Source organism: Piliocolobus tephrosceles, chromosome 6 (genome assembly GCF_002776525.5).
Source record: "Piliocolobus tephrosceles isolate RC106 chromosome 6, ASM277652v3, whole genome shotgun sequence".
Classification (NCBI taxonomy): domain Eukaryota; kingdom Metazoa; phylum Chordata; class Mammalia; order Primates; family Cercopithecidae; genus Piliocolobus; species Piliocolobus tephrosceles.
Genome location: NC_045439.1, coordinates 77,519,189 through 77,542,285, shown reverse-complemented (window position 1 = coordinate 77,542,285; position 23,097 = coordinate 77,519,189). Strand labels below are relative to the sequence as shown.

Below are 23,097 nucleotides of genomic sequence, written 5' to 3'. Positions count from 1 at the left end.
AAGGCCAGCTAGGAACAACTGTAAATGTACAAAACTGTGAAACAAAGCAAACCAGATCCTTTCCCCTGTTCCATGAATGAATGAATGAATGAATGAATGGCTCTAGCTGCAGCTCCTGAACCTCCTCCACCATCTCATTTCACTGCCTTCATAATCCTCTTCCCTAGTGCATTCCTCATCCATGTTCCTCTTCCTGATTCACTCCATCTGGCATAAGGGTTAGAAAACAAAGTTCATCCAGACACTTACGCAAGTGTGTCAGTTTTCCAGGAGGAAGAAGCCAGAGAAGTCAGAGGGTATGGAGGAACAAAATCAGGAGGCTTGTCGGAGGAATAGATGGATGATTGTGCCCTGTATCCCTCCCTCTGAGGGTCACCAGGGGTGCTATCAATGAGACAAGGAACTTGAAGGGCTGGAGGAGGCAAAACCTAGGGGTCTGTGGCCTGAGCCCTTTTTTAGAAACTGGTTTTCCCCAAGTGGTTAATATTTCTTGTTATAAGTCCACAAGACATCTAGCCTGCTTTAGGTATTCTCTTCTCACAATTGTCATTTCCAGTACTGTAAAATGAGTTGCCCTCAGTAAGGAAACTGAAACCCAGAAAGGCTAAAAGGCACTTGCCTTGGCTGAGCCAGAGCCATGGCCCACAGCATCCCCTGGGTTTCTAGGAAATTTTCTGATTCCAGAACTAAAGAAAAGCTGCCACTAGGAAGGAAGAAGGGAAGGAAGGAGGGAAGGCAGACATGCTGTACTGAAAGGAACCACTTATATGACAAGACCGATCACCTCAAGCCTTAAACTTAATACACATAGGTTAAGAACAAAGACCTTCCTCACAAACCCGGTTTCAGAAAAGCTTCAAGAACTTCTTGAAGACATTTTTCCTAAAAAATCTATTTATATTCACCACAATGAAACAACAATCCAGTTAAATAATACTTGAGGGAGCGCAATTTTCCCAAGAGATATTTAGGAAAAAGTGAGGGCTCAGAGTCCTGAATCTGAAAAGTGATTCCATGTTTTATTAACTAAGTGACCTTTCTCTTAATTCCTCCAATCCTTCATTTCTCCCATGTAAATTTGCATGGGAATACCTACCATGCAGAGTTGTTGTGAAGATGAAATGAGATAATACATGTAAAGTGCCTAGCACTGTGCTTGATAATTACACACTTTCCCCGTCCTGCCCCCACCACCACCTCTTTGCTTTTGCCAAAATTTTCCAGGCACTACTAACTAAAATAAGAAGAAAGAATCAGTTCAGAACTTCTGAAACTCAAATATGTATATGAATCATTTGGAGTTTTGTTAAAATACAGTGATAAACCAGTAGTTTTGTGGTGGGGCCTGAGATTCTGTATTTTTTTTTTTTTTTTTTTTTTTCAGACAGACTCTCGTTCTGTCGCCCCGGCTAGAGTGCAGTGGCTTGACCTCGGCTCACTGCAAGCTCCGCCTCCCAGGTTCAGGCCATTCTCCTGCCTCAGCCTCCCAAGTAGCTGGGACTACAGGCGCCCACCACCATGCCTGGCTAATTTTTTGTATTTTTAGTAGAGACGGGGTTTCACCGTGTTAGCCAGGATGGTGTCGATATCCTGACCTCGTGATCCTCCCGCCTCGGCCTCCCAAAGTGCTGGGATTACAGGCATGAGCCACCGCGCCCGGCAGAGTCTGCATTTCTAACAAGCTCTAGGTGAGGCCAATGATGCTGGTCTGTCTGTGGTCCACATTTCAAGAGGCAGAGTATTAAAGAGCTCTAAGAGTTTTGATAGGCACAGATTGCTGTGATATAGGAAAGGCTGCATGCAGCTTTTTCAAAAGCTGATGTAAGTTAAATTAGTACAAATCCAAGGGAGTCCCATTTGTGCACTAGAGACTATGAACCTTAGGAGGTACTGGATTCCCCCAGTAGGCCGTGGAGTCGAATCAGTGTCACAGGTGAAACACTGAAATGCCTTACTCCAGGATTTAGGCTAGAAGTACGATGTGCCCTTTTGACTCAGCTGAAGATATATTTCTAGACTTCGTTTTCAATCCTTTAAGAAAAGTATATTGGATGGGGAAAAAAATAAGTGAAAAATCAGATGTTTTTCCCTGCATTTTCAATTTAAGCTCTGGCAAATAAAAGATCAGATCAAGCATCAAGTTGGAAAACATAGGAACCATGGAGGAAATTCCACAGGTATGTGGAAGCAAGGAGGAGCACAGCAGGCTAAGGAGAAGGAACAGGGATCAAAGAAATTCTTATTTTTAACAAATGTACATCCCAAAATGCACAGGCATCATTTGCACAGGCAATAGCATATAGGCCCTGAATGGTTTCAGGAATTTAGTAATAACTATTAGTTGATAAAACATAAATTCAAAACTATTCCAATGTCAAAATACCTTATTGATTTCAATAAGCCTATATAAAATTCACATTTGAATTAAAGAAACAACAAAAATTAACTGCTTTTCATATTTAAAGCATTCAATTCCAATATACCCTGGAAGCACTTTTCAGTGAGATCATCATCTTCTTCAGTCAGTTTAGGTTTAGATCTACTTAAATGTGACTGGCACGTGACTTTCTGAGTAGCCAAATGGTTCCCCAAATCCAGACAGGGATTCAAAGTACAGTGCAAATTGGGAAGTTTTCAAGCCAAGTCAGGTCATTTTCACACTACATAAATGAAACATGGTATTTTACCATTATTTCACTCTCTTTGAAAGATATTTATTACCAATGTGAACAACTTTAAGAAATGCATTTATCTCTTCCTAGAAAATTGTCTTCCTTACCCAGATACAGTGAAAATGTTTATTATAAGCTAACATTACTTAACTTTGTAATGTCTTATACTGTTATTTCATTTATGCGTGTGAAATAATCTCAAAATTCCAAGAGCTCCTGAAGGGCTGAGACCTTATACGTTTTTAAGTGTCTAGAGCATTTAACAAAGTGATAAGCAAGAATTACTCAATACATGCGATATAGTTTGGATGTGTGTCCCCACCCAAGTCTCATATTGAAATGTAATCTCCAGTGTTGGAGGTGGGGCCTAGTGGGAGGTAATTGGATCATGAGGGCGGTTTCTCAGGAATGGCTTAGCACCATCCCCCTTGGTACTGTCCTTACAATAGTGAGTTCTAGTGAGATCTTGTCATTTAAAAGTGTGTGTCACCTTCCCACTCACTCTCTAGCTCCCACTTTCACCATGTGATGTGCCTGTTCCCCCTTCACCTTCTACTATGATTGGAGGATTCCTGAAGCCTCCCCAGAAGCAGATGCTGCTGTGCTTCCTGTACAGTCTTATAGAACCGAGCCAATTAATCCTCTTATAAATTATCCAGTCTCAGGTACTTCTTTATGGCAATGCAAGAACAGTCTAAGACAACATGGCTGACAAACCCAACTGAAAAAAAATACAAAATAATATATGAGAGGAAGACAATTCCACTTATGAGAAAATAACATGAGTTAATATAATTTTTCATAATTAATGACACATCATAATAATTTTCAGTACATAACCTACAGAAGTTATTTTGCCAAAGGAAGATAGCACTAGCATAAATATAGATTTTTTCACATTATTTAGCACAACATGCAGTTTATTAATTTTCTCATATCAGAGTGCAAGGGAGAAAAAAAATCAAATATTCTGTTAGCTAATTTTCTCACCTAGAAAAGCTTTTCTTTTTCTGCAAAGCATTGTAAAGAAGTTCAGCTCACTTGTGCTTCTAACCTCAAAAACGTCTTTCTTAGGACAATGGCGTTTTTGTGGTATTAGGTCTACAAGAGTCTTTGAAAATCACACATGGTACTAAGTGGTTTGCAAGAATCATAGGGATATAACTTGGGGAGGAATCTTCAAAGTTCAGTTATTCATTCTATCCTTCTGCTTCCATACATGTAGAAGTAATCTAAACCACCACTATAATAGATGTCTTTAAAAAAAAAAAAAAAAAAAAAAAAAAAAAAGCCTTTCTGCTTATTAAGACAAAAAGCAATATTACTACATAGTTAAACAAAAATTGGGCTGCCAGCAAGGGCAGTTCATTATAGAAACTGGAAATAGTTAAGTAAACAAGATGTAATGATTAATGGCCCAACAGCAACCTATAGGGAGGTCTCTAGTGATAAGATGCATGGCTATGTTCTTAATTGTGTTGTGCTCAGTATTTTTATTACTAACTTAGATCAGTGATTAATCCAGGTTGCCCATTAGAATCACTAGGAGAGCTTTAAGAAAAAAAAACAAAATGCCTGGACTCCAGCCCTAAAACTCTGATTTAACTGACCCATTTGTTTAACTATCAATGACAATGCAGAGATATGCTAAGTCCACATAGATACGATAATAAAAGGAATAGTTTAATGACAGAGTAAGTGCCTATTATGTGCCAACAAGCCCTATGACAAGCAAGATATGGAGATAAATGTGACACAGTTCTTGTCATTAACAATAAAAATAAAATTAAGATGAGATTAATAGATTCAACAGTCATTGAAAAGATAGTGCAGTCTTAGACTGTATTAATCATCTTTCTCTAACTTCAAGATGGTCAAATAAATTCTAGACTATTGTGTTTGACTTTGGAGGAATCCACTTGAAGAAGTTATAGAAAAGCTGAGGCTCTTTGAATAGAAAAGGAATAGCAGGTGATTTTCCTGGAGACCTCTTTATTCAATGAATTCGTGTTTGATAATTTTAAACACAAATATCAGAAGTGTTATTGCATGAAACAGAAGACATGTTTGCTCTGCTTTGGTCTCTGAAGAAAAGCTAAAATAATGGAAAATAAAGCAAGAGAATATCAATTTGGCTCAACTGATGGAAAAATTACCTAATGATTAAAACTACTCAAACACAGAAAAGGCTGTTTGGGGAGGTAATGAGGTCCCCTCTTCTAGAGGGATATAAGCACAGACAGGATATGGAGTTGGTTAGAATTCTGTAAAGAGAGTTGAATGGAAAAGCTTTAAAGGATAATTCCACACTGAAATTCCACAGTGTATTATAGTTAGGCTAATTTCCTTGCAGTACCTAAGAAATCAGGTTTTTCCTTTTGTATAAAGAAAAAAGCCCTTCTTCTCTAAACTTTTGGACAACTGGGACACAATGATGTCACCATCTATTACATACCTAGATGACACCTGAACAGCCACATCTGTAATGATGTGAATTGACAACCAAGGAGCACACATAAAACCCAATACAATTAGGACTGCTAGAGACACCAAGTCAAGGGTATCAGGAGCTAGAGCTTTAGATCACCCATCTCGGCATGTGACTCTGATTGCTGTCTTCTGCTTAATTCCTCTGAGAATAGTCTTTCATTATTCAAGCAAAAACATTCTTACAAAACTGCATATACTTCCTCGCAACTACAGCCTTACCCCTGTGCACACACTCATGCAACAGGCATAGATTTATTGACACATATATAGCCCAAGTCTTGGATCATTTTTAAAGTATTAAAGTATTTTCAAGTTTAATGCCTAAGTAGCTTACTTTTGAAATAAACTTGCAAATTGTATACTTGATGTATTAGTCTATTCTCATGCTACCGTAACAAAATACCTGAGACTGGTAATTTATAAAGACAAGAGGTTTAACTGGCTTATGGTTCTGCAGGCTGTACAGGAAGCATAGAGGCTTCTGCTTCTGGGGAAGCCTCAAGAAACTTGCAACCATGGCAGAAGGCAAAGGGGAAGAAGGCATATCTTACATGGTTGAAGCAGGAGCAAAAGAGAGAGGGAGGAGGTGCTACACACTTTTAAACAACCAGATCTCAGGATAACTCACTCCCACTATCATGAGAACAACCCCGAGGGGATGATGCTAACCAGCTCATGAGAACTTCATCCTCATAATCCAGTCACCTTCTACTACGCCCCACCTCCAACACTAGTGATTACAATTCAACGTGAGATTTGGTGGGAACACAGATCCAAATCATATCACTTGATCATTGCTATGAGAGCAGATTTTAAGTGTTCCCATCACAAAAAAAAATAATAAGTTATGTGAGACAAGGCTCGATTTAGCCATTTTGTAATTTTTACATATTTCAAAATATCACGTTGTGTACTATAAATAGATATAATTTTTATTTGTCAAAAAAAAGAAACTACATAGAAAGTCAGGTCTAAAATGTGACAGTAATCTGGGCACTAGTTTTATAATAGTGGACGTGAATGTAAGACTACCTTGTTACATAAATCATTTGACCTTTCAACAACAAAATGTACAATAGGATTGTTATCATCTTTTAGCAATATGATTCCCAGAACCAGACAATTTGGTCCAGTAAAGAAGATTGTAAAACAAGATAAAAATCACTTTGAAACCGTTGGGGTTCGTGGTTTTTCCGTTAACCTCTCAATTGTTACTAAACTTGCCCAATTTCATCCACACAGTTGATTTATGGATTATTTTCATGAACTATTTGCCAGCAAAGGAAACTGCATTTATAGTTCCTTCTTCACAAGTAGCTTACTCTTCTTTCTATGTCATCTTTTCATTTTTCAATCTTACATTTATTCCATTATAGCCAAGCTATAATAGAGCAAAATTCTATCATCAAAAATTGCTTATTTTAACTCTTAAAATTCCAGTTACGTATTGCTTGCACACTTTTCAATTTTGTAACATTGCAGTGAAGTAAAAGTAAAAACAAATAAATAAGCCAAATCTGTATTTTTTTTACTTAAAATTTACTTCTCAAAGCAGATGGAATGGGAACTAGTTTATGAAATTATCTCAAGCCTGGAACAGGTAAATAACAAACAAATACCTCAGAGAACTTACCTAGATTCTTTAATTACTTTAATGTGCCATTTTAGAACATTTAGGAATAGAAATTCAGAGGCCAGAAAAAAAAAAAAAAAAAAAAGATTAAAACAGGCAAACTAAATTAGGGCAACAAGAAATCAGACGGAAGCTTAGCCAAAGAATAACACTATTTAAACAAATCAGATGTCAAAAAGATTTTAAAAATTTATGCTTTCATGCTCTTGAATCCAGAAAGAAAATGAATTTGAGAGATATCCAAAAAATATCTTTTCTCCTACAAGTAAATTATTTATAAAGAAAAAATTAAAACCTTTGCCATGTCAAACTTAGAATAACATACACAGATATTAACAGCACACAAAGTAGAAGCCATTTTCAATGTTTGCTAAAAAGCCACTGTTACTATGGTGAGGCCCCAATACAAAAAAGCAACAACTAACAACCAGAAACCCATAACAAATGCAAGTTACTGGTGCTTTCCATGACTAATTCCAACTTGTCACACTGCTTGTCATCATCTGTACTCTTTAGTTGGTGCATGCGGTCATCAGGCCTATAGATGAGGATCCACATCATGTGGGCAGTACAGCTATGCTGCTCAAGAAGAATAGAGACTCAAATGTCCCATCAGTCTGGGGACATGTTTCAACACGGTGACATCCCAAGAGTCCCTCAAAGAAAATATTCAGAGTTTTATCTTTCCATGGATTTTAAATACATATCTGAAAAGCCAAAATATGTGAAAAGATTGATTTAAAAAATAGTTGACCAAATTTCAGTGAGCCTGAAAGCTTTTACACTGCTTCTCTTCTCTTTATTGCAAGCTATTAATTGAATTAGCTCTACCCAACTCTCTCTTTTTTTACAGTTTTTTTCTGCCCTCTGACTTTCAAACCTCAACTTTCTTTTTTTTTTTTTTTTTTGTCTTTGAAGATTTTATTCTTCATAATCAAATTTTACATAAAGCCAATCCCAATACCAACTTAGGGTGATAATATAGGACAGTAACAGCAGCTGAATTTCGTGTTTTAAAGCAAACCTGCATTTTGATTTTTTTTCCAATTATTTCATTCTTTTTTTTTCTTTTTTATTATACTTTAAGTTCTAGGGTACACGTGCACAACATGCAGGTTTGTTACATATGTATACATGTGCCATGTTGGCGTGCTGCACCCATTAACTCATCATTTACATTAGGTATAGCTCCCCCCCTCCCCTCCCCACAATAGGACCCGGTGTGTGATGTTCCCCTTCCTGTATCCAAGTGATCTCATTGTTCAATTCCCACCTATGAGTGAGAACATGCGGTGTTTGGTTTTCTGTTCTTGCGATAGTTTGCTGAGAATGATAGTCAAACCTTAACTTTCTTAAAAAATTAAAACTGCTTTCTTGAGGTACTCCAGTTACTTCCTTCTATTAAAGATGCTTTCCTTAGTTCTCAACCTCATGGGCACCTACCATTAGACCTGTTCACCACTCCCTCTTTCCTGAGACATTCCCTTCCTTAACACTTTCCTCCACTGTCCTCTCTTCGTTCACCTCAATATCTGCTGTCCTCTGCTCCTTCTTAAGCTCTTTCCCTCCCACTCTCTAACAAACTGAGTTTCCACCCCATACCTCACATTTAGCAAGTTCCATCACTGTTTAACAAGCCCCACTTCTCTCCTAGCTTAAAGCCAAATATCCTTCCAGCCGATATTCCTAAGTGTACGGCTCCCACCACACCCAACTTCTATTCCATATTAACCTGGCCATTTCCATTTGGGGATTTGGCCTATTTTATATGGAGGACAAATAAAATCCCTTTTCACTTTGTGACTCCCCAGCTCCTGAGAGCCAATGACCTCATGTTTAAACTCTTCTTTTAAATAGTATGCTGCCACCTACCCAAGCCATAATTCCTCATGACACACTCTCACCTCCCTTAGCCTGTAGTCTAAGGTCCGACTACAAGCTTTTGCTCCTGCCTCTCCTTGTTAACACTGGTGGTACAAATAAACAAACAAGGCAGGAATCATTTCCCATTCCCTCTGGCAAAACTTCCTGAAACATTTTCACATACATTGAGCTCTCCTTTCCCTGGCATTTACAGGCCACATCACAAAATTAGAATTTTGCAGCACCTTTTCATTCTTACCTATTATTAGTTTCATTCTAGTGTGCTGGGCTTCTCTTCCTAAGTAGATTATATTTGCTCCTTGAAAATAGAAAGCAGAATTTGTACCCCTTTTCTTTTTTTTTTTTGAGACAGAGTCTTGCTCTGTCGCTGGGACTGGAGTGCAGTGGCACAATCTTGGCTCACTGCAAGCTCCACCTCCCGGGTTCACACCATTCTCCTGCCTCAGCCTCCCAAGCAGCTGGGACCACAGGCGCCCGCCACCACACCCAGCTAATTTTTTGTATTTTTAGTAGAGATGGGGTTTCACTGTGCTAGCCAGGATGGTCTCCATCTCCTGACCTCGTGATCCACCAGCCTCAGCCTCCCATAGTGCTGGGATTACAGGCGTGAGTCACTGTGCCCGGCCTGTACCCCCTTTCTTAATAGCTCCAGTAGCACTCAACACACTGCTAGTCTAAGCAGGCAGGTCCTATAGCATGCACTTTGGGGCCCACCTAAACCTACTCTGCCTACACTACCTTCTTTATGTATTGTTACCCCTTTGAGCTTTATATACTTTTTGCACATTGCCTCAAACATTCTTTGGAAAATAAATGAGGAAAAGGCACCAAACATACATGTTGCTAGGTATAGAGCAGGTATGTTGTGAATATTAAATTTTGAAAATTATTTTTATTTCTATTAAATAAAAGGGGACAATGAATGGTCTATGCACCCCACACACAGGAACAGGAAATTTTCCTGTCAAGCCAGTCTTTTCTCAGAGAAACACAGATACATTATTATGACGTGGGCCTAAAGAGGCCCAGTGACCATCTCGGCTCACACACTGAGAATGATGGTGAACCATGTTTTTCTACTCTACTCTCAACCACTTAGATTCTGAGTTAAGAGGAGAGAGAAGTTTGCTGACTGTGGAAGCGTACAATGTCCTGTGTAAATGGGCGGGAGGGAAATACAAGGAGTTCATGCTGCAGGGAGCCTTAGTGGTGTGACTGTGGCACTGGCTGCTGGGAGTCGGAGGCACTCAACCACATGGCTGCACTGAACGAACACTTTGGAAAATCCAAATGGGCATTGTTTTACCAACCACAAAACATCATGACAGCAGCAATAGATTTCATCCAATAACTAGGATATCAACAAGGTGTTTTCAGATTCTAGGAATAAATTACAGCATTAGAATCATAATTTTTAGGTGGGACTCTTCCTTTCTAAGCATGTAAAACTACTGGTTAAATCTTCATCAATTTACATAAGCCTATGCACTTCCTAAACGGGATCAATAATTCCACTCAGGAAAAAAATCCTTTAAAAACTGCCCATCTACCTTTGTGCATTAAATATATCCAGATAAAATTTATTAAGTGTTTTGGCTTACTGAAGTTTCTGAGTTTAAGGCAGGATAAGTTTCTCATCACTCAAATGAGTTCATCTCCCTTCTCAAATTCTGTTAAAGTTCAAGATAATTGAATGGGGATAGATCATGTGTGGGCCTATGTGAGAGAGAGTGAGAGAACAAGAACCAATGGGAACCAGTGCTTTCCATCATTTTTTCTGAACTTTCAAACAAAATCAGAAAATAGCTATAATTAAGCTAACACTTTTTATGACATCTTTTAACATTAATACATTTTAATACAACTTCAACTGTTTTCATCACTTCTACCATTCACTCTGAAATCCTTTTAACAGGAATGAATCTGACTGTTTGACTCACTCACAATTTTTCTTTTAACAATTATTAACATTAACATATTTTAATACAGCTGTTTTCTACTTCTATTATTCATTCCTTTTATTAACCAAGAAAACATTGAACTCCCTTCTAATGAGAATTATCATTCTAGCAATTGGCTCACTCTCCCTCTTCAATCCCATTTTGTCTTACACATTTTGGCAGTCTAAATCCCTCTTGTAATTTGATGTTTTTACCTTCCAGTTCTCACAATACTATGTCTAATTTACACATTAATTTGACTTAGAATCATTAACCTTATCTTTTATGTTCTAAACCTTTTATTTCTCAAAAGTGCTTTTGATCATTTTTAAGCCTGTGCTATGTCCTATAATGTGATTTGCAGCTTTAGAGTTTGTTGATAAACAAACTTTTTTCCAGGTATTGAGGTATCTTCTGCCAGCCTTCCAGGAAAAAAAGTTTGGTTGGCCGGGTTTAATGTTTCTGGAAATTGCACAATTTATCACAGCTATCTGTAAATTTTTCTCCTAAATTCTTACCTACAAAAGCCCGGGGTAATATTTAAGGTCATGCTTAGCCTCACATTGTAAAATTGTGTTTCTCCTTTATCTAACTTTGTCTTTAGAATATAAGAACTTTACCAGTATTTATGTGAGGAAAGGCAAAGTAATTGGGGTTTGTTTTGTTGTTGTTGTTTGGTTGGTTGATTGGTTTTTTGTTTTGTTTGTATTTTGTTTGTTTTCCAAGATTGCTTAAAAGAGCCACATAACATCATGAAAAAAAATATAGGTTTTAGAATCTGGTCAATCTGCATTAGAATTCCAGCTTTGCTGGAAACCATCATTCTCAGCAAACTATTGCAAGGACAGAAAATCAAACACCGCATGTTCTCACTCATAGGTGGGAATTAAACAATGAGATCACTTGGACACAAAGCAGGGAACACCACACACCAGGGCCTGTCCTGGGGTGTGGGGAGCAGGGAGGGATAGCATTAGGAGACATACCTAATGTAAATGATGAGTTAATGGGTGCAGCACACCAATGTGGCACATGTGTACATATGCAACAAACCTGCACGTTGTACACATGTACCCTAGAACTTAAAGTATAATTTTTTTAAAAATTCCAGCTTTGTTACCTTTTAGTTGCATGACTTAGGCAAGTTACTAAATGGAGCCCCATCTTCATTTCAGTGGGTTTTATGGAAGACTGAAATACGTTCAAAGTACCTGGTACACAGCTGGTTTCAAGCTGTACGAATGTGAGCTATTATCTGTGTGACCCTGAGCAAGTCACTTAAGTGAGATCTCAATGGCTTAATGTTTTCATATATTTAAAAAATATAATTAAAAAGTAAGAAATAAGAGTACTTCATGGACTAGTTATAAGATTAAATAAGTTTAATATAGTACAGTGCTTAGAACCATGCCTTTCATATGGTGAGCCCTACTTGTTTTAAGCTATCATTATCACTATCTTTATTAATTATTATGTGCATTCTCCCTGGGATATGTCTCCAAATTCATTTCCATTTGGAGTGATATTCTTTAAAGCTGGGCAAGACTGAGCAAAAGACACCAGAATGCTGCCTTTCTTAAAAGGATATTCCATTTAGGGGTTTTAAAAAAAAAAAAAAAAAAAAAAGCTTAAAATCAGATAGGCATAGGTTCAAATCCCAGCTCTACTTAGACTAGCTCACAGGGTGGTTGTATTTTATTCTACTTTACTCCTTACAATAACTGTATTAAATAGGTGCTTTGATTATCCCCAACATATAGCAGAATAGACTGAAGCTGAGAGAGGCTCCACAGCCCTCTGACTGGAGGGCCAGTCAGCCTTTTGGGTGTTCCCGAACCAAGGCAACACCACCTAGGTGTAGTCGGGGGTCCCATGCTCCTTCTAGGAGCATGGCAGGCACTCTTTCCCTCTAAGCCACAATGGAAGTCCTTCATTCTGGGATATCTGTGCCCCTCTCCGCTCTGTAGCTTTTCTTTCTCCACTTTTGCTGTCACTCTTAGTTTTGCCACTCCATAGTGGATTTTGTTTTTATCTCGGTTTGTTGTTTGTTTTGTTTTGTTTTGTTTTGATACGGATACTCTCTCTGTCGCCAGGCTGGAGCGCAGTGGCACAGTCTTGGCCCACTGCAACCTCCACCTTCAGGGTTCAAGCAATTCTTCTGCCTCAACCTCCTATGTAGCTGGGACTACAGGCACACACCACCACATCTGGCTAATTTTTGTATTTTTAGTATAGACAGGGTTTCACCATATTGGCCAGGCTGGTCTCGAACTCCTGACCTCGTGATCCACCCGCCTCGGCCTCCCAAAGTACTGGGATTACAGTCGTGAGTCACTGCGCCCAGCCCATCTTGGTATGTTTTAACTCAGAGATGGAGCTACCTTGTTCAATCTGCTGTGGCCACGGGGTACTCTTCTACTGCCTTGTCATTATTAGGAAAACCCAACAGAAAACAGCCACAGCCACACATGTGCGTGCTTTTGTTCAATATCATGAAAGCTCAAGAGAAAATCATGTCTATATCATTAGCATTTTATGACTCCTAAAAGAAAGAAAGATCTGAAGCAATGGCAAATTGTTAACATCTATTCAATATGGGTGGTAGGCAAATGGTATGTTGTAATTCCCCATGCTTCTCTGTGAGTCTGCAATATTCCATTAATTAAGCAAAAATAATTGCAAATTGAAAAGAGCATAACATTTTACAAGGCACAAACATAATAAGGCTTTCCTTATAGGGTTACAACTCACAGAAGGAAAATACTTGTTATATATTGGAAAACAAGTAAATGAAGCCAAGTACTTAAACGCATAATTATCCCAGAGCAGATTAGTTATTACTGGGTATTTTTCTCTAAGTCTTAAATATACATGTATCTAGTTCTCTGATTTGGGACTTGATGGTCAAGACTTTCAGAGGTCATTCTCTACAGTTAAAGGACTGGCTGTAGAATGGATGGAAAGGCATGGGGCCAAGTCTGGTGTTCACCAGGAGGGCTGAATGACCATATGTCAGGAGGCCATACAGAGTGACATTTGTCACCTTGGGGAATTATAGCCCCTCCCTCTCCCAAGCTAAGAAGCATGTTTATCAGCCTCCTGAGAAGGATTTCTTGTCTCAAGAGCAGACTTACTTTAACCAAGCTTACAAGATTGATGAATAAAATCAGAGTGTGTCAGTATACTGTTCTACAATGAGAAATCTGTCATGAAGATGGCATATTGAATTACTACAGGGAAACCTACATTGAAAATCAAATTATAAACACAAGTTTGCATGACTAGCACAGCATGAAAAAAGAGAAATTTTAGCTACCTCTCCTAAATATTAATACATATTAATGTTAACTAATCAATTAATAATTAATCCAGCTATAATAGCCCAATGCACCCATCTCCATATATGGGAAAGATCTGCCAATAGGAACAACACACAAAAAACTCCATTGACCAACATTCTCTCTCCTCTAGCTGGTGCCTAATGGACACTGCCAAAGTTTGCCCCTGGGACTCTCATATTTCTATGCTTTAATAGCCATCAAACCCCTCTTTGAATTGAGACTTTCTTTCATTAAATGTGCTGGTAAACGCAATGATATAACAGGTCTTACAGGCCACATATCACCTACAGAAACAACTCTATCAGTTATCTATCTTTGAGCTTATAAAAGATTCCAGGTAGCAACTTAGATAGAGTCAGAGAAGAATAAGAACTTTATGAAGGCCCATGATGTAATTCGTGAAGTTGTTCACCACTGTAGCCTAAGACAGTGCCAGTCACTTAATAGACATTCAATAAATATTCCTTACATCAATGAAAAATATCCTCACTTAAAATCAACTGTTCAGTACAAGCCTAAAGCCTGCACATGTAATCATTCTGTAAATACAATCACTCAGGACCTGGGAACTTTATCTGTTTTTTTCTTTTTTTTTTTTTCTTTTTTTTTGGAGATGGAGTCTCCCTCTGTTGCCCAGGCTGGAGTACAATGGTACAATCTTGGCTCCCTGCAACCTTCACCTCCTGGGTTCAAGTGATTCTCCAAGCTCAGCCTTCCGAGTAGCTGGGACTACAGGCGCCCACCACCATGCCCAGCTAACTTTTGTATTTTTAATGGAGACAGGGTTTCACCATATTGGCCAGGCTGGTCTCGAACTCCTGACCTTGTGAGCTGTCCACCTTGGCCTCCCAAAGTGTTGGGATTACAGGCATGAGCCACCACGCCCAGTCCAGCCTCATATATATATACTTGTATATATTTTATATATATATATATATATATGTGTGTGTGTGTGTGTGTGTGTGTGTATTTAACTTCTGGGACACGTGCAGAATGTGCAGTTTGTTACATAGATATACATGTGCCACAGTGGTTTGCTGCACCCATCAGCCCATTATCTACATTAGGAATTTCCCCAATGCTATCCCTCCCCCAGCTCCCTAGCCCCCGACAGGCTCTGCTATGTGATATTCCCCTCCCTGTGTCCCTGTGTTCTCATTGTTCACCTCCCACTTAAGAGTGAGAACATGCAGTATTTGGTTTTCTGTTCCCGTGTTAGTTTGCTGAAAATGATGGTTTCCAGCTTCATCCATATCCCTGCAAAGGACATGAACTCATTCTTTTTTATGGCTGCATAGTATTCCATGGTGTATATGTGCCACATTTTCTTCAACCAGTCTATGCCCAAATGATGGGCATTTGGGTTGGTTCCAAGTCTTTGCTATTGTGAACAGTACTGCAATAAACATACATGTGCATGTGTCTTCATAGTAGAATGATTTAGAGTCCTTTGGGTATATACCCAGTAATGGGATTGCTGGGTCAAATAGTATTTCTGGATCTAGATCCTTGAGGAATTGCCATACTGTCTTCCAGAATGGTGGGAGTGGAACTTTATCTTACATATATTTTTCCACATTCAGCCTGAGTTGCTTAGAGAAAATCCCTCAAATGCCATTCATCAACCACCAGCTAATGTCACTACATCCATCCCCAAGTGATACCAAAAAGGTCCATTTTCATATTATTCCTATGTATTCTACTAACCAGATGGGTACCAAATTGAGCTAAACATCAGTTCTTGAGAAAGAAGAGATTTTATCATCTTCCCATGATAATAAGCATGCCAACTACTCTTAGTGGGAGATAATTAGTTTGTAAACATTACTAAGATCTGTATTTATGGAAATATATGGCACCTTGCTGTTAAAATGGGCCAATGAATAAAGTTTTTGGTGAAGTCATACAGTTCTAGAAGACATGCATCCCATTGTCTTTAGATAAGACCTATTCCAGTATGTATGTGTTACGTGTGTTTTACTCACCGCATACTGGAACTTTTCATTATATTCACGGTCATTGGCTTTCACTATCCGTTCCATTTCTAAAGAGAGAGAAATCTGGTATGAAATTAAATTGTAGGCCCACAGAAACAAATAACTCATTAAAACAACATCACTTAGGTTGCTTTGTTGTTAAGGTTGCAAGAATTCTTTTCTTTCAAATTTGAAGGGCATTGGCTTTTTCCAGTGTACATGTTGGAACATGTGTTGGAAAGTCCCAAAATGGAAAGCTACAATGTTTCTCATTGTCCTCCTGATGCCAACCATAAAGCAAAACATTATGTATCTCCAATTTCTACGTCCCTCCAGCACCGCAAAGACCCTTTCTCTTAACTTCAAGTGGTTCCTAAGAGAAGGAGCTGACAAAGTCAAATGCATCCTGGCAAGGAATGTTTTGTGGGGTTTTTTGCTACAAAGTCATAAAATATAACATAGCCAAATAAAACCATACAGAAGTGGCCAGTGAGGTCACTGACTTTAAGGTCATAGAACCAAACGTGGTATCTGTAAGCAGCCCAGGCATATTAAGAAGCATGACACACAATCAGGAAACTGAGACCTCCCCTTAGCTGGAAGTGACCAAAGAATAAAATCTCTTCTGAAAGCAAACGCAAACACCAGTACAAATAACAATATAAAAAGGACAATAAATCCAAAGATTATGACAGTGCAGAATAAAAATTTGCAGAGGGCAAGAAAAGACAGTGCCCCAGAAACACCAGCAGAACAAGTTTTGTAGTAAGGGTAGCAAATTCTTGCTCCATGTTTACTGAAGAGTTACTTCCAGAGTTGACTGAAGATTTAGGATGGAATGATGAAAGCTACGAGAAAAGAGTCAGCAAGGTAACCACCAGATGTCAATGCTGGACTCTCATGGCGAGTGACTTGACCCTCTCACCATTAAATTCCCTTAATCCCATAATTCTCCAACTGGGTAGGTGACAGGTGGTAAAAGGTGGAGGGATTGCAGTAAGAGTCTGAGTTTAGAGAAGGCACTTACAACCAGAGAGATAAAGGAGACTGCATGGTGGAAAGTAACTTGGAGATACATGTTGGGGGTGGAGCAGGGAAGAGCAAAAGGAAAGTGAAAAGAAGAGCTGGAAGCAGAAGGGAGATGAGGAAAATGAGGGAGATGAAGAGGGAGAGAAGGAAGGAATATATTTTAGCACCCACCATGAATTGTAAGAACAAATTTTTTCCAAAAGTCCAGGTGGAATCTCTCTGTAGCCCTGGTAGTTCAACTCCTAAGACTGAAGGTCACCTCTAAGGACTGCCCCTGACAAATGACACCCTGTCTTTGGTTATGACTGGGTTTCTACCATTTGTAGGGTGTATCGTCTGTCCAGTAACCACCTGCATGGTTTCCTTCTTGCCTATCTAATAAAGCCAGTTCCCTGTGATAGTTCCTGTTTTCTAGTATGGCTCAACTAATTGCTGATAAGAAAAATACTGGACTGACATCAATAGATGATGATACCTGAATGGGCTTGCTCCTAACCTGTAACTTTGAAATCCAGAACCCACCAGAAAGCAACTTCTCAACCACCCACCCACCTGAAGAAAACATTTCAAACCCTGGCTAAAAAGCACCATCCTCTCTTTCTTGCTGATGCCCCAACAAAGAATTAAAACATCAAATCCCAAAGTAGTACTTTGAAGGGTGAGGGAACCTAAATGCTTAAAAAGCTAGATAATTTATTTATATAACACCACCATAACCCAGAAGTAGTAAAATTGCTGTCAGGAAAGCAAAAAATGTTACTGGGATGGTAGGAGCGAGAGCTCCTTCTGCATGGCAAAAGGTTAACCTGGACCACTGGTATGCTGCATGTAATTTATAGATTATAGCAGCAAAACAAAAATCAGATATACTAATTATATATTAATTGGGTTTAGCTTAGTTCATATACATTCAGATGATGATCTTTCTAAAATTTCACATTTATATGAAGCACATCCAACAGTAGAATTCTGTAGTTCTCTACCTAATTTTACCTACTCCAAACACCAGAATCTTGACTCTGTGAGCCACATAGAAATTATCCTGGGCTGGGTGTGGTGGTTCACGCCTGTAATCCTAGCACTTTGGGAGGCTGAGGCAGGTGGATCACGAGGTCAAGGGATCAAGACCACTCTGGCCAACATGGTGAAACCCCATCTCTACTAAAAATACAAAAATTAGCTGGGTATGGTGGCACGTGCCTGTAGTCCCAGCTACTCGGGAGGCTGAGGCAGGAGAATCGCTTGAACCTGGGAGGCAGAGGTTGTAGTGAGCCGAGATTGCGCCACTGCACTCCAGCCTGGTGACACAGCAAGACTCCGTCTCAAAAGAAAAAAGAAAAAAAAGAAACCATCCTGCCCAGCATCTCCATGTAACCACACTCCACAGGGATAGGGACTAGCCCATTCCCAAAGCAGCCAAATAGTTTCTATGGTAGGTCAGTTTGGATCTTCTTTCAGGTATCCAAATTGCTCTTGTCCTACAAAACCTGATTGCAGCCAAGAAGCCCACTTTTCCCTCTAAATCCTTCTTAGTAAGTCTGAATTGTTGCCTCTGTTACTTCTATTAATTATCATCTTTCTGAACTAAGTCTTCCTGGATTAAGTCTGGCAGAAAATTTAGCATCCCTTCATTAAGTTCTGCAAAATACTGGCTTTGGTTCTAAATCCCTACAGTTTTCTGTCTCTAACCTGACTATGCTACACCTGAATTATCTTTGTAGGAATTAACTTTCTTCTCTGTGCTACCACAGTGTATGAGGGGATATAAAGACCTTTTGGCAATAAGTCACATCCTGGAAAAAGAGGAAGCTGAAAACAAATTCCCCATAACTATTCCCAGTGAGAATGGCTCAGAGGTTCAATGGCCTAATGCCTGATACTTCATAGGCATCATGGAATCCTTCCATATTTAAGAGGAATGAAAGGAAACTAGTCACTAAGGGGTTAAAGATCTACCAGTGTGAGCTCACACCTGCACAATTATCACTGAATGTGTCCACCTCCAAAAAGGAGTAAGGCAATATATAAGGATGTATAAAACATAGTAAACCAGCATGTTTAAAGCGGACTAAAAGAGATAAAAGAGCTTCTGGTTTAAGATGGCAAGTTGAGTATGTCTTTTTCCTCCCTTCTTTCTCAGGTCCCACTGAAATTACAGAAAACATTTTTTAAAATTAAAAACACAGCAGTGCTGGAAAACAAGAGTAGTGGCTAGCAGAGGTTCATAAATTTTGAAGTAAGCCTAGAGAATAAAATAGAAAGCAGATGAGATCATTTTGACTGGGAGAAAAAAGACAGAAGTAACTCTAGCCAAAAGAATTAGAAGAGTGATCTTCCCAAGGAGCCCAGAGCAGCTCTAAATTCAGAGTTGGTAAATACGAAGATTGAGAGTATGTTATGGATAGGGTGACAGGCCCAGGTTATGCCTATTATCTTGTCAAAATAATTGATAGGTTCCCCTTTCATTCTCAAAAGTGTCTCCATTTGATGATAAATAATATTACCACCTCAGAGTATTTTAAAAAATAACTGAACCAATTGAGATCTCCCACACCCTTCTTTACCCACAAAGAGAGTAGGCAACACATCAGGGGGAAACCAAGGGTGGGTATTCTGGCTAAGAAGGAAGAGCTCTGCCCCTCTACAGCAGGTATAGCCAACTTGGCCCCTAGTAAAGCTTGCCTGACTGAGGCCATTGTGGGATTTGCCAGACTGCCTGACTAACCCACAGAAAAGCCTCTGTCAGCAGGCTGCTCACTTCTGTTCAAAGGAGAGGCCTGGCAGAGAAAAAGACCCTTGCAATGGCACTAATCTATCTAGTCCTTTATTTATAAATACAAATCAGTGGCAGCAGAGAAAAACCAAGAGCACAAAAAAGAGGGATTCGACAAGAAGAAATAATGATGAATACAGGTAGAAAAAGGGGATTGGTTTTTCTTTTTAATTCTAATTAGTGCCTTGAATATACATACATAGATATATAGGCTTTTTTAGAGATACTTTTTTTTTTGAGATTGTGCCACTGCATACCACTCTGTCACCCAGGCTGGTATGCAGTGGCACAACTGTAGTTCACTGCAGTCTCGAATCCCTGGGTTCAAAAAGTCCTCTCACCACAACCTCCTGAATAGCTAGGACTGCAAGCATGAGCCACCGTACCCAGCACCTCAAAGATATTTAAGAAGACATGGCATCCATGAAACAAGAACAAGCTAATATAAACAAAGAAAACAGAGAACAAGAAAAAGTCCCTAGAATTAAAAATATTTACTGGACACACTGGAGAGTAGAATGGACAAGATGGAAGATCAGATTGTATAAATCTTGCAAAATATATATCAAAATGACAAACAGAAGGAAAATGCGGGGAAAAAGACTTAGGATAAGGGAACATAGACAATGGATAGGTGAAAACAATCAAGTAAACAGAAGAAAACTGCCCTGCTCCAGAGTAAGAAGTAACTCTTCAAAGTGAAAGGGCCACCAAGTACCAATCAGGATGAATGAAAATGAACCCACAAACCTTCATAAAATTTTGAGCTCCAAGGACAAGGAGATAATCCCAAAAGCTTCCAAAAGAAAAAAAAAAAATGGTTAGCCTGAAACACAAGAATCAGACCAATACGACATTTCTCATCAGCAATAAGGATGCTAGAAGACATTGGAGTGATTCTTTTCAGTTTTAAAGAAAAATATTTTGAAATTTAGAATTCTATACCCAGCCAAATAATCAAGTGTGAAAGGGAAATAAAGACATCTCTGCAAAAGTGTTTACAGACAACGACCGTCTGCAAAACAGCTACCCAAGAATGTACAACAGTAAGACCTACTACTTGACAGCACAACAGGGTGACTATAGTCAATAATAATTTAATCATACACTTAAAAATAACTAAAAGGATAATTGGGTCATTTCTAATACAAACGAAAATGCTTCAGGGGATGGATACCCCATTTTACATGATGTGATTATTATATATACCATGTCTGTATCAACATCTCATGTATAACCCATAAATGTATATACCTACTATGTACTCACAAAAATTAAAATAAAAAATTTTACAAAAAAGAATGTACAAGAGGAAAAATACTTGTTTAAATGTTTAAAGTACAGTAGGGTGGAAGAAGACACAGAAGGAAGAATGATAACCAACCAGAGTCAAGAATGATAATAAAAATGGCTAATCCAATGACCCACACACCTGATCCAGGTGTGCCACAAATGCCACAGAATAAAGGAATGCCTGTCTATTGCCCTTTATTTTACAAAGTCTGTGAGATAATAAAGTCAATTTATCAGTAAAAGTGCAATTATTAGTAGTTCTGGTAGGTAACAATAAATCAGTTTCTCAGGAAAAGTACAACTACTAGTAATTATTGCCTCAGGCATTAATTTACTTAAGAAATCCTCATAAGGAAGTCATTGTTTGATATAAAAAACATAAAATAAGGTTTTTGGAGCTATGTTTTGTAACATCCCTAAGGATATCATCCCAAGACACAATTGAGAGAGGCCTACAGTGGGCTCTCTGTACTCATTCTCTGTTGATCTGATTAAATCCAAGAATATATTTTGGGATATTTGAAAGAATGCATAAGCTATGTGTCCGTTGAGTAATCATTCTTATTTCTATCAACTTCATTGTACTAAATACTACGTGACCATGAGCTTGATATTGAACTTCCTGGAACATACCTGGAATGCTGCTACACTGTATTGCTGGCTGAGTACAAGACCCAAAAGAAGATCAAGTTGGTAATAGCATTTGCCTCATTTTTTGACACCTGAGGAGTCTAACAAAAACATGTGCTTGGATAGGAAGGAAGCCATCCTTTGTCATTCTAGTGATCCAAGATAACAGCCATCAGCAGAGGCAGAAATCTCTTAGACATTTGTTTTGAATCTGCTCCAGAGTATAGAAAAATAGATAAGTAAGCCTTCAAACTGCTACTCCATATAGGATGATGAAAATCACCTTAAATCTCCCAAAATCATAAAATCCAATATAATTTGATGCCTTCCTCAACCAAATAGGATAGCAATGAAGCACGCATTGGATGTTGATCTTTAAGCCATGTACTTCCAGTTATATTCTCCAAGATAAGTAAATGAGGATACCTCATTTATTTTAGGAAGTAATCATTTATAAACCAGTTAAATATTAGGGAACATTTACCAAAAGGAATAACCTAGTTTCAGAATAATTAATCTATAGCTCCCGACTTCCCTGAAAAAAAAGAATTATCTCATAGGGCTGATGGTTTGTTAAAGTCACTCCCGGTTTATGACTAAAAACAAAACTATATCCACTTATGCTTGTCTTTCCATTTGGAAAGGGGAGATACAGACAGAACATCCAAAATTATAATCAGATCACTAAAAAACAAGTTTAAAAGATGAGAGGACATAATACTATCCTGCCAGAATTTTTTTTTTAATAAGTAGAGACAAGGTCTCACTATGTTGCTCAGGCTAGTCTCAAACTCCTGGCCTCAAACAGTCCTCCCACCTTGGCCTCCCAAAGTGCTGGAATTACAGGCATGAACCACCATGTCTGGCTCTCTGCTAGAAATTTTTAAGTTCAATTAAGGTGTTATTCCCCTGTTAGGAAGATTTTTAGGACCCATAAAAATGAGAGTTTGATGAAAGAGTCCTCATAGGCCAGGCAGGGCGGCTCACACCTGTAATCCCAGCACTTTGGGAGGCCGAGTTGGGCAGATTACCAGATGAGGAGATTGAGACCATCCTGGCTAACACGGTGAAACCCTGTCTCTACGAAAAATACAAAAAATTAGCCAGGCGTGGTGGCAGGTGCCTGTAGTCCCAGCTACTCGGGAGGCTGAGGCAGGAGAATGGTGTGAACCCGGGAGGCAGAGCTTGCAGTGAGTCAAGATCGTGCCACTGCACTCCGGCCTGGGTGACACAGCAAGACTCTGTCTCAAGAAAAAAAGAAGGAAGGAAGGAAGGAAGGAAGGAAGGAAGGAAGGAAGGAAGGAAGGAAGGAAGGAAGGAAGGAAGGAAAGAGAGAAATAAGGAAAGAAGGAAAGAAAGAAAGAAAGAAAGAAAGAAAGAAAGAAAGAAAGAAAGAAAGAAAGAAAGAAAGAAAGAAAGAAAGAAAGAAAGAAAGA

General features: G+C 38.8%; 1 protein-coding gene across 4 annotated transcripts in view; it reads right to left on the bottom strand.

The window, feature by feature from the left end:
- The window catches only part of ATP8B4 (ATPase phospholipid transporting 8B4 (putative)), a 284,458-nt gene that overhangs the window by 226,990 nt on the left and 34,371 nt on the right, over positions 1–23,097 (bottom strand). For all 4 annotated transcript variants that reach the window (XM_023227177.2, XM_023227176.2, XM_023227178.2 and 1 more), the window contains one exon: positions 15,946–16,004. In XM_023227177.2, the coding sequence (XP_023082945.2) occupies positions 15,946–16,002 (57 nt within the window). In that variant the 5' untranslated portion in view covers positions 16,003–16,004. The remainder of the gene's footprint in view (positions 1–15,945; positions 16,005–23,097) is intronic.